The sequence below is a fragment of the Misgurnus anguillicaudatus genome, chromosome 4 (assembly GCF_027580225.2).
Source record: "Misgurnus anguillicaudatus chromosome 4, ASM2758022v2, whole genome shotgun sequence".
In the NCBI taxonomy this organism is placed as follows: domain Eukaryota; kingdom Metazoa; phylum Chordata; class Actinopteri; order Cypriniformes; family Cobitidae; genus Misgurnus; species Misgurnus anguillicaudatus.
The window spans coordinates 25,139,375-25,152,379 of record NC_073340.2 but is presented as its reverse complement, the minus strand read 5'-3'; the positions used below and the strand labels follow the sequence as shown (position 1 = coordinate 25,152,379).

The window sequence follows — 13,005 nt, the reverse complement described above, 5'->3', positions numbered from 1 at the left end:
CTTTGCAGTGAGGTTTGACAGCAAATTAGATAGTTTGGCTTGGATAAACACAGGTCATGGAGAGTGAGATTAATTGAGAAATACTTGGTGAACTAATAAAGCTCTCTGGTGGAGGTTATTAGCATTTATCAAGGACAAACAAAGGGCAAAGTAAAAAGAAGAAGGCCTCTAAAATAGCAACATGTTTTCTAGTTTGCTGTTCTCATCAGAAAGACACAGTCAGACAAGGGTAAGTACCCTTTTAACAGATGTGTGATCCTCGCGAAATTAGACTTATGAGGTGTCATGAAACATTTTGATAAAAAAGTAAATGCAAAGTAAGAGTATCAAAATAAGAAGCATACAGTTACAAACATCTCTTCATGTACTATTTTGCACATCATTCAAATGACATCATACAAACCAGTTTTGTTGTTTTTTCCACATTTAAGAGGAAAATTTTCATTACCACAACGTGTGTATTACTGGATTTGGGTTCTGTGACATGGAAATGTTTATAATTAAAAAATATAAAAGCTTCAGTGTATGTTATACTTAAACATTTACAGTAAAGAAACACGTGGTATTTGGTGGTCATTGGTAAATGTAGAGACAATAATAAGGAATATAAATGTGTCCAAGACCAATTTTCTCATCCTCCGCAACAATTTTCAATCATTGTTTAAAGGAACAGTATGTAAGAAATGTATATCAATTAATCATAAATACCCCTGATATGTCACTAGACATTAAGAAATCATTTTAATTTGAAATACTTATAACACTGACCACAGTGGTATGGCCAGGATATTGTCATTTAAAAAGTGGAGTTGCAGCCCTCAACTGATGTTTGTGTTGTCATTTTGTGTAATGGCCACCAACTGTGTGATTGCAGTACCAGTTTTAGCCACAAGTTTTGTGATTGCAATACCAGTTTTGGCCACAATCCTACATACTGTTCCTTTAAGCCCTCAAGGAACTAACCTTTAAAAAAATTGTTGTAAGGGACATAATTGACTGTGACACACAAGATGGCTACCAGGTAAGCAGTTCTTATTTTTTCTCTCCAGATAAAAGTTGAAATTTTGTTTGTCATAGTAGGCTACCTAGACAACTTTTTAGTTCTCATTACCGAAACATGAGTTTGTAAATGCATATATTTTATGTAATATCATGTTGCGGTAATGATACTTTTTGATAAAGATAATCTAAAAAATGGAAATAATTCTATAGAAAGTATTTTAAAAATAATGGTTATAGTACTAGACCTTAATCTTATATGTGCCAAAAAAATGGCTTCAAGGGCTTTTAAAAAAAAATCTGATGCTGGACACCTTCTAAGTCTGGATTTCGTGAGAATCACCCAGATTATACATGTATACATTTGATACCAATATCTAGCTCTGAGGTACCAATATGTACCTCAGAGATACTAGGTATATTTCTAAAGGGCACTGCCCCAGCGACAGCAACCATTGTTTCTGACAGTGTAGTTAACTTTGGAAAGGATAAATACCAAGCGCATAAAGAATATTACAGTAATACATAATACATAATTATTATAGTATAACCTCTATCACGTCTCCTAAGATTTAAAAATAACCCCAAAGCAATAAAGTGTCACTTTGGCTTAGGGTGCATTTAAAGTAAAAACCAATAATTGCTAACAAGAACTCATTCAGAACATGAAATATATTTAAACACAATTTGAACTCATTTGAAGACAATGACCAAGGGGGATGAAAAATAAGTGAAGTGGTTGATGTCCCAGAAATTTAATCCTGTATATCCAATAATGCATTGCCAGATGAGTTATTTTATGTGTGTGTATTTAAGACACTCTTGGCTGGGAACTACTTATGAGACATTCTGCCCTGTTTAAGTGTAACAGGGTGGACACAGCTGCATGCCTGCATGGTTTACATAACCTTGATTCAATTTTTCAGCACCACTGTAACAGGATGGCATCAAATTCACTTTTAAACAGCAAAGTAAATATCTCTTTTAAACAGCAATCAGCAGACCTCCCAATAAACTGTTAACAGACAGTACAGCTGCTCAGGTGCACAAAGCCCATCTGCCCCAGGGATGGTTTTAACACACAAGCATGTAATCTAGCAATGATCTCGAGTTTAACATCTCTGAAGAGATTCAAGTCTTAAACCAAATAGAAATTTATCAAATGTGACCATGGGCCACAAAACCAGTCATATGGGCCATTTTTTTGTAGATTTACATTGATTTACACATCAATAAATAGATTTTCAATTGATGTATGGTTTGTTAGCATATACAATGAGGATGCAAAAATTCTAAATATAAAAAAAATCGCCTTTAAAGTTGCCCAAATGAAGTCACTTTGACATATTTATGGTAGGAAATATGTTCATGAAACATGATTTTTATATCTTAATGGTTTTTGCGATAAAACCAATAGGATATAATCAGGGTTCCCACACCTTAGTTAACTTCAAATTCAAGGACCTTTCAAGGACTTTCCAGATCCAATAGCCTCAATTTCAAAAACTAAATGTGGGGACACATTTCAAGTGAGAGCAAGGTTACATCGTGTTACTCTTTAAGATACATTGTTACAGTTCCCTTTCGAGGGAACTCGCGCTGTGTCACTGTGGTGACACTTTGGGGATGCCTGCAGAGGTAAGTGCGTCTGAATATATATATATCAAATTCAACCAATGGTGAGGCTTAACGACAAAGACAGGGTGACGCGGGAGCCAGGAAGTATATCGCTATCTGAAATATTGCCAAAGACAACGTTACAAGGACGCAGGAAGTATGGAGACGCAGCGTCTCGTTCCCTTCTCAGGGAACAACTGTTACATACGTAACCCAAGACGTTTTCATGTGTCAAACACGACAAGGCAAAAAAAGCATTTTGGTATGAATCAACATTCGCATACAGAAGATATAAGCATTTAAAGTGAAAAGTTTAGCACAGGAATATGGATTTTTTTTCCAGAAAAATTCTTGCATAAACTAGATTCAAGCACTTTCAATGACCTGTATCTATATATGTATATTTTCAAAAAACTTCCCAGGGTCTTCAATTTTTCCCCCAGATTCACAAACTTTCAAGGATTTCAACGACCCGTGGGACCCCTGTATAATGTTTTATGTTTGTATGGATGGCTGAATATATATGTGCACAACTAATTTACCCTTGGGTGCTAATAATACAAGAAAAATCGATAACTTTGACCCATACAATGAATTTTTGGCTTTTGCTACAAATATACCAGCGCTGCCTACTTATTACTGGTTTTGTGGTCCATGAGAGTCACAAATGTTCACCAGCAATTGCGGTAGTGTACTGTACAACATCAATAGTCAGCAATAACAGGAACATCACAATCATCATCAAACAGCCTCCGGTTTATTTTAAGTTGTTAAAGTGCATCTCAAAAAAATAAAAAAGCTTAAAACTAAAGTAATGATAAAATACATAACTTCCTTCCTTCAGTAACAAACCCAGTCGATGGTAAGAATATACAGAACATCCTTCTTTACATCTCCCACAAAGTGGAAGACAACACTTACTGCAACAAACGATACTGTTTCCAAAGAGCCAAAATGGCTTAAGGCAAAGAAAAATCCCTTCAAGAGACAATATTGGTTTTGATTTTCTAAATCCCTCTGAGAAATCTGAGAAAATAACTTGCATTTATCCTAAATTTCATTAATATGGTACTTGGGCGGTTATACGAAGGAACACAGACTTTAACATACAGTATGGTCACGAGGGACCTGCCACTTTATATAAAACATGTAAAAAAAACAATTTGGCAATTATGTTATTTCTAATATGATTAAACCTTTTTATGCGATTTGCATTGAAAATTCAACGACTAAACTATAATACCAGCTATTCTTCCTTTTTAAGGAACCTAACAACTAAGTACAGTAAACAGATTATGTAAAGGAAGTCTATTTAACCAATAACTATATATTATCATACCATGTGACGATTTATTCTGATCAGTAGCTGTTTGGACAACTGTGTGGAGTTATATTTTAATATATATACAAAATCATAGTACTATTTTTCCATTATAAAATAAACTTCAAACTATATTTCAAGTATATATCCACAGTACTATCTTTCTTTCTTATTCATCAGAGTATAATTACAATATATTCATGCCCTTAACGGAGAAATATTATTAGCATATTGTGCCTTGAAGGGGCTCAAGACACAGGACTTATTCATATCATCGTTCCGTCGGTCCATTAGAAGTAGGAGTGGGTGTAGCACTGATTATATCATCAGGAAATAAATCTGTCCTGTCTTCTTTAAACGAGGCTGCCTGGTCGGACACAGAGGCGAACGAGAGGTGATCGTGATCCACAATGTTAAGCTGGTCCTCAGTCTTTTGCTTCTTCAGGTAAAACATCTTCCTGAGCTTCTTCAACTCTTGCAGCTCACAAAAGGTTTCCAGAACCACCAACATAGCGATCAAGCCCAATATGAGGTACACTGTATTGGAAAAAGACAGATAGTTTGAACACAACTATAAGAGACAACATATGTGAGGGGACCATAAACAACCCCTTTATTTTAACAAAATACGTTACTTAATAATATGGTACCATGTTATATATAATATGCTAATCTGGAATCTGCATGTTATTATAGGCTAGGCCTAAATTGCAAAACAGTACAGAGACCCTTGGCCTGATAAAGACCTAATTGCATAAGCAATTAAATAAAAAATATTCAAATTATTATAGTAATGTTGTGAACGGGGCAAACCAGTTCTCATGAAAACAAATCATCTGTGAACTTACAGGTAATGCCCAATTTGTACAGCTCTCTGAATCTCTGGTGGTAGCCCTCTCCTGGTACATAGTCACCCAAACCAATGGTACTTAGAGAGATGAAGCAAAAATAAAAAGACTCCAGGAAATTCCAGTCCTTTTCCAGAACTGAGAAGATGATGGCAGGTATAAGGAAGAAGCAGGACAGAACAATAATGGCCAACAGGGCAGCATGCAGGGCTGCCAGCAGAGGTTTGGACATGCCCCAGCGCCTGTGCCAATACTCCACAGGCCTACGGGTACTGAACTCCATGATCCTCTGCACCACTGCAGTCAGTAACAGAAGGGTGAATGGGATTCCCACTATTGAGTATACGATACAGAAGGCCTTACCCCCATCTGACAGAGGCACGGTGTGGCCATATCCTGCGAAACACATAAAGCACATCAAGTATTCAGAGACAGTGACTTGCTTGTTTATCTGTCTTTCATCCAACAAATGAATTCTAGCACTCAAATGCTTAAATGAACCTGTACATGTCTTAAACACTGCCACTCGGCATGTAAAGGTGTTCAGGGTGTTACCTTGGTGAAGGTTACCTGTGGAGCTATTTAAATCCTGCTGGATTAGGTTACACAAGCCTTGGAAACACTAGTACACACTGCATGCTTATCCTTCAAACACCCTTGAAATGAATTACAATGCCACCAGGGCACCAAAGGGGATGTCTGTCAACCCTACTGAAAAAAACTGCTAAAACCAGTATACTGTAAGATGGTGATCTGGTTTTTGCTGGTCTCCCTGCTTGGTTTTAGCTGGTGTAGCAAGCTGGTTTAGCTGTGTTTTGGTCACTTTCTAAGATGGTCAAACTGGACTTAGCTGGTCGGGCTGAAAGACCAGTTGATCCACCAGCTTGACCAGCTTTGCCAGGCAGGGAGGACAAGCTCAAACCAGCTACTGCCACCTTAAACCAGCTACCAGCTTTTGCTGGTCTTAGCTGGACATTTCAGTAGGGATACAAGTTTTATGATTTTTATCTTCATAAATGTAGTTAAACCTCCTCCAATAGTGCAGTAAATAAATAGGGATGTATTAAAATGGTCCTACTTTTAAGAACATTTGGGGACATACTGTGTCAATGAGCTATGCAAAATAAATTATGTTTGTAAGAGATATTATTTTATTTTTATTTTTTGTTTAATATTTTCGATCCATACACGTCATCTGCCAGTATTTATTTGAATTATCATGAAGAAAGAGCTTAATTCAAACATTTGTATTCAGTATGCAGGTGTTATGCAGATATGCAGGCTAGAACTGTTTACAGTAGTTAAAAAATAAATGGTTACTTTTTGGTTGCTTAGTGTTTATATTTTACTATAAAATGTTGTATTGCCTTGGGGCACACCCATCATTATACAGTATAGGCGTCAGCTGACAGTCTAATGCCCATAATAGAGAAAGGACAGATCGACCTTACTGTAGCGGTGACGTCATAGTGACGTATCATTTGTCATATCGGCCCATGTGTAAATATTTAGAGAGAAGGAATTTACAAGATTATATATTGTAAATCAATAACAAGGTTGGAATACAAAACTGTCCTATTTGAAATAACACACCTTGAAGTTACCTAAGGCATTTTGTAATGGTTTAAATGGTAAACAGTTAATGGTTCATAATGGTATTTATAATAGACACCATAGAATTTGTATTGTTTTTCAGCATGCATTTGTCCTATAGAAGTTATTTATAAAGTTTTCACTTACCTGTGGTAGAAAGTACCGTACTGGCGAAGAATAGCGCCGATGTAAAGTCCCAGTTCCAGTTAATAGTGGCATTTTGTAAAACCGACACACCGTAATTACTCGCCTCCAGTGCTTTCATTAAAAACTCCTCAAGTCTATCATCGGACACACATTCATTATCCTGGAGAAACTGCTGTTTGTCGGCGCGAAGCTGCTGTCGGAGCTTCTCCTCATACGGTAACTCGACCGCGGAAAACACCAAAGCACCGAATATTAAATATAAAGAATAAGACAATACCAAAACCAAGAAATACCACGTAGACTTATAACCGCCAACTACACGCGCACACGAACTTCCCGATAGACACTGAAGCATTGTTAACAGCAGTATATGTGAGAGAATCAATATGCACCCTAAATGTATTACAGGATGAAAATAAACTCTCAGGTAAACTCTAAAAGGCTGTTTAATTCTGATTTCCTGTTTGTCTCCTGCCGCCGGTGTTTCAGAGCTGATGTGACAGACGGTAAGAAGACGCGTTTAATAATCGTACTACGGCAAAGGCTTGATTCTTCACATTCATACGCCGACAAGGTAAGCGCTACTTTGAGTTCCCTAATTAATATTCTGGCGAAACGCTTCCAACCATTGGCAGATTTTTGATGCGCGTCAGCAGTATCTTATTAATATTCATTACTGAAGCCGTGGCCATAGTATTCTTTGGAATTTTGTGATGAACACATATGACGTCTTGCTTTTACTCCTCACCTATTCATCACATTTTCTGGGCACACCCAGTTAGGCAAACCAGATGAATTTGCCTTTAATTAGAAAAAAAGAACATGTTAAACAGTTAACAATAGCCTACACTTTCTTTGAGGCCACTGACTTTGCTACCAGTTACCTGGTTAAACTGGTTTGACTGGCACAGGGTGGTGAATAGTCTTACTACTGGGATGACAAAAGATTTGAAAAGTGACCTCAAATGGGAATAGCTGGTGAGAAACCTTTCCATGCCCCCATCTATGTATCAAAAGGCCTTTGTTTTTAGTAAACATAAGTGTGGCTACCTCTGTAGCTTTTGGTTTCAGTGAAGGTGTGTTGTCTGTCACTACAGTAGGCTATGTATTTATCTTTGTAGGTCTATTCGCATTTTAACAACCATCAAACCCTCAATCTATGCAATGAAAAATAAATGAGGTTAAAGATTTACGCCATATTGTATTATATCACAAAAACTAAAATAGATTATTTAGTCATAGTATTGCATAGTAGTGCTTGGTAAACTTCTCCCTTCATCTGTATTACTGGTTACTAAAGGGAAAAGTAAAGCCCAAACATTTAATTTGAGAAAGTAATTTGAGAAGCTGATAATGCATATCAGCCACCTTTCATTACTTCCTCTTTAAAAACCTTAAAAGATGTTTCTTTATTTTGAAAAAAGCTCCACCCGATGAGTTTATAGAAGTTGGTTATCTCAGTAAACAGGTCTGTGCACATTTTGCTTCTGAAGCCACAGATGCCATAGCTGCAGTCCAAAATGTTGCATAATTGTGTAGACATGACACACAAAACATTTTAAAGTTCCTCTTTGCCTTGCAACTAGGATTCAGTAATTCACTCGTACCTGCATAATCTCTGGTAACCAATCTAGTAGGATTCATTTTAAAATCTTACTATTTGTTTCTAAAGCTGTACATATTTGTTAAATTTTACCAATCTGATCTATCTGTCAGCTTTTGTTTCCCCATCCCTGTTGTTCAGATCTACAAAACAATTACTTCAGTCCACACCTGGTTCACAGTCAAAGTTTAAAGGTTATTGTTCCTTATTAGTCCAAACAAAGTTATGTAATTACTTGCTGCTAAACATCAGATTCTTTGCAGACTGTATTCTGTAATCTCCATTGGTTTTGTTCTATGTTGTATAAAGGAATGTGTGTTATTTTTAATTGTGCTCTAAAATATGTTTTACTTGTGAGCCCTAAAAAAATCATTAGTTATTGAGCAAAAGTCAATCTTTGAGCTTCCCTTTTCTATTCTGTTCTACACTTTGTGTTATTTCCGGACGATCGAGTGAAATGTGAGACCTCTGGCCAGACCTGAGCACCAGACCTCAAGGTTGTTGCTCACACACAGCCTCATGCTTACTATTGCAGTGGATATAAAAGGTGAATATAACAATTAAAAGGGACATATCATGAAAATCTGACTTTTTCAATGTTTAAGTGCTATAATTGGGTCCCTAGTGCTTCTGTAAAAAATAACAACCCAAGGTTTTGAATCTGGGGGGGATAAAAATCAAGGCCCTGTGAAGTTTTTGGAAATATACATACATAGATATGGGTCATTGAAAGTGCTTGAAGAAGTTTTCTGAAAAAAAAAATCCATATCATTCCCTGTGTAGTGTAGGATAATATTATAAAAATTCTAGACTTTTTAAGCTAAACTGTTCGCTTTAAATGCTTATATGTTCTGTAAACGAATGTTGATTCAAACCAAAATTCTTTTTGCATATTTGTGTTTGACACATGAAATGTCTCGGGTTACGTATGTAACTGTTGTTCCCTGAGAAGGGAACGAGACACTGCATGTCCCTTGCCATACTTCTCTGTAACGCCATCTTTGGCAATATATCAGATAGCGATACTCCCTGGCTCCCGCGTCACACTGTCTTTGTCGATAAGCCTCACCATTGGTTGAATTTGATATACACATTCAGACGAACTTACTACTGGAGATGTCCCCAAAGTGTCACCGCAGTGATGCAGCGCGAGTTCCCTCGAAAGGAAACTGTAACAATGTATCTTAAAAGGTAACACAAATTAACCTTGCGCTCACTTGAAATGTGTCCCCACATTTAGTCCTTGAATTTGAGGGTATTGGACCTGGAAAGTCCTTGAAAGGTCCTTGAATTTGAAGTTAAGTAAGGTGTGGGAACTCTGGTAATTGAAATTTGGCTCCCCTTGTGATGTCAGAAAGCGATAATACCGCCCCTTAATCTGCACTGTCCAACCACGGCAGGGATCAGCAGAGTTCAGCTTACTTGCAGTAATGCGCACCCAAAAACAACAAATTTTTGTAATTTCAACATGTTATTTACATGTATTTTGAACTAAAACTTCACATACGCATTCTGGGGACACCAAATATTTAAAATATATAATATCTTAAAAAAGTCTTGTGAAATTTATTTTTTAAAGGTGCTGATAAATGTCACTCACAATAAGATTAATGTATGAAAAATGAATATTCATTGATAAATCCATATAATAATTTGTCATAAATTATTGGTTTTAATTGAAGAAGGGACCACCACAGACACTAATGGGAACACATCCATCCATAATATTCATAATAGTATTGTGAATTTATAATAATACACAATAGAATATTATAATTTATAATATTATTTTCAACCATTATGGGTTTTGCATGCTGAACATGTTGGTTACATCCATGCTCGGCGTACACTTGTATTGGCCACTAGAGGGTACTGTGTCTCCAAATACAGTGAGTAGGATAAATCACCTGAATATTATAAAGAGGTGTGGTGTTTCAAAGGTCAGAAACTGTGGGAAGTGTTTAAAACGCGGTCTGGTTATTCTCAAGTCCATGCTATTAAAATGCATAGCAAACGCAATGAACATACTGTACACATATATTTGCATTACACAATTCTCATACTGTGATTTTTAAATGCTACATCTGTAGTTCTTGTAGCTCAATTTGTAGAGCATGAAAGCAAAAAAGTCATAGTCTTAAACTTGGTCTTTAACACTGTCATCCTTACACCTGGACATCATTTATTGTTCTTGTTTTATTGCATGCATTCCAACAGTATCTCTATCCAGTGTACTTTCTGTCTGTAGTAGTAGCTGTAGCATTTATGTAATTGTTTGTAATTTGAACTAGTTTTGTGTGCATTTTTTGTCATGGGGCTACCGTTAGGTTTTCATCTACTGTTTAAAGCCATTTTAACATGCCTTTTTTATTATTCATGATGTCATTTCCATCTCTTGTGCCATATTACATATTTTATTTATATTATCAGATGTTGCAGAGACCTGGGATATTTCTTACGTCAAAGGGTGGACACATAATGAAGATTAATCGGTGGCTTTTTCGATGCTGCTGTTGATTTACACCTGTGCACATAAATGAACAGCAGAGAGGCATAAATGCTTCAAAGCATTCCAGTTTCTTTAGAAAAAGCCTTTTTCTTCCAGTTATTGGCTTAAAGGAAGACAGAGGAATTAAATGTACTGTCTAGAAAACAAGAACATACGTCCCTTTCCAAACATCCAATAAGAAAGCAGTTCATCATTTAAAAAAGATGATGTTTTAGTCTCCGCTAAGAGAGTAGATTTACCTTGATTTATTTGAAGTAATCAAGACATAGCTTCTCAGACAGGAAGTTGTAAAGTTCAGCCAGAGTCAATATTTTGTCTGGATGGTTGGCGGCGGGGTGTCATGCACTTTGTTTTTTTAAGGCCACCAGTGGCAGTTCTGGCACACTTGGTGCTTCCGGTGAGAAAAGACATGTCCAAAGGAAAACAATAACCAGTTAGTAGTTCTGCATATAAATGTCAAAGATACAAATAATTGTATGCCCTTGCCCAAAAATACAGGGTATAAATTTGGCAGTACAGTTTGTGTCTATCTACAGTACTTGTGTTTTGTTTTTGACCGACCCATTGCTCCCAGGCTTATGTTACAACAGCACAGAGCCGAAAGTGAGATCACGATACATCTGACAGCTGGGTTTGGTTTGCCATCCTTCTGTGATGCGCACGTATCCTGACGCCATGTACCCGCCGGGCAGGCCGCTTGTTAGGTGGTGTGCGTGTTTTGGCAGTGCAGTAGCTTGCACTCGGCGTGTATGTTTTCAGCTGTGCACGTCATTGATCGGGGCCACATGCAGCATATATGTGCATGTGTTTCAGGTTGAGAGCCCAAGAAGTTTCCTGGCTCATGTGGGTCCTCCAACGAGTTCTGCAGTTGACTCGGGTCATGTAGACTATGGTTTCGAACTCAGAGAAAGGAACTGTGTTCTGGCAGTTCTGGGAACATCTGGAAAAGGCATTCCTGCTGGCAGGTCCACCTCAGAGGTGCACTTACACTGGGTTTAGTCCATACAAAGCTAGGAAGAACCTACCGTACAGTCTGTAAACTCCTTGGAGAAATAAGCGCTCCATTACTTTGTTTGATTTATGTCACCCTCTTTTAAGGCCGCTGGCAGTCTCTTGAATTTTCAAGTGCGCATTTTTTTATGCTGTCAACTTTAGGAATACCTAAAAAAACTGAAAACAAATTGAATCAAAATTCATTGCTTATAAAGAACCATAAACTTTTGATGTAGGAAGAGCCCTTAGTCTTTTAAATGGGAGTACACCACAGTGAAATCCTCAAAGCACATTAAAGAAGCAGTTTATCAAGAAATACAATTTGCCATTATGTGCTGTATTATGAGCTCTTTACAAACCTATGGGTGATGTCACGGACACTTCATCCATATTTTTACAGTCTATGGCAGGGATGGGCAACTTCGGTCCTGGAGCGCCGGTGTCCTGCAGAGTTTAGCTCCAACTTGCCACAGCACACCTACCTAAAAGTTTCTAGTATGCCTAGTAAGACCTTAATTGGCTGCTTAAGGTGTGTTTAATTATGGTTGGAGCTAAATTCTGCAGGACATCGGCCCTCCAGAACAGAAGTTGCCCATCCCTGGTCTATGGTCATGATGTCTTAAAGTTCTGCATAATTGAGGGCGTGGCCACTTGAGTGACAGGTAATGTTCCCTAACTATCGTTGAGCTAGGCAGGCATGGTTTCAGCAACCAGCCCCTTAGCTTCACCTATTGTACGTCCCACCTCTTTACCCATTTTCGGTTATCCGCAAGTGATGCGCGATGACGCGATGCCAAGATGGCAACGGCAGGCCCCACCAACTGTTGGCTTCAAAAAAGCTCTGTACAAACCTATGGGTGAAGTCACGGACACTACATCCATATGTTTTACAGTCTGTGGTGATGATGTCTTAAAGTTCTGCATAATTAAGGGTGTGGCCACTTGAGTAAACTGCCGTAACTATAGGCTTCACCCACATCCCGCCTCTTTACCCATTTTCGGTTATACATGAGTGGTGCACGGTTACGCGATGCCAAGATGGCAACGGCAGACCTCACCAACTGTTGGCTTCAAAAAAGCTCTTTACACAGCTATGGGTGATGTCACGGACACTACATCCATATTTTTTACAGTCTATGGTCATGATGTCTTAAAGATTTGCATAATTAAGGGTGTGGCCACTTGAGTAAACTGCCGTAACTATCGGCTTCACCCACATCCCGCCTCTTTACCCATTTTCGGTTATACATGAGTGGTGCACGGTTACGCGATGCCAAGATGGCAACGGCAGACCCCACCAACTGTTGGCTTCAAAAAAGCTCTTTACACAGCTATGGGTGATGTCACGGACACTACATCCATATTTTTTACAGTC

General features: G+C 37.8%; 1 protein-coding gene across 1 annotated transcript; it reads right to left on the bottom strand.

Moving 5' to 3' along the window:
- Positions 1 to 3,351: 3,351 nt before the first annotated feature.
- kcnk1a (potassium channel, subfamily K, member 1a) lies at positions 3,352 to 7,093 on the bottom strand. Its single transcript, XM_055176731.2, has 3 exons — positions 6,526 to 7,093; positions 4,786 to 5,181; positions 3,352 to 4,474 (listed from the first exon to the last, which is right to left on the bottom strand). The coding sequence occupies exons 1-3, from the start codon at positions 6,878 to 6,880 to the stop codon at positions 4,209 to 4,211; spliced, it is 1,017 nt and encodes a 338-aa protein (XP_055032706.2). The 5' UTR covers positions 6,881 to 7,093; the 3' UTR covers positions 3,352 to 4,208.
- Between the last annotated feature and the right edge of the window lie 5,912 nt (positions 7,094 to 13,005).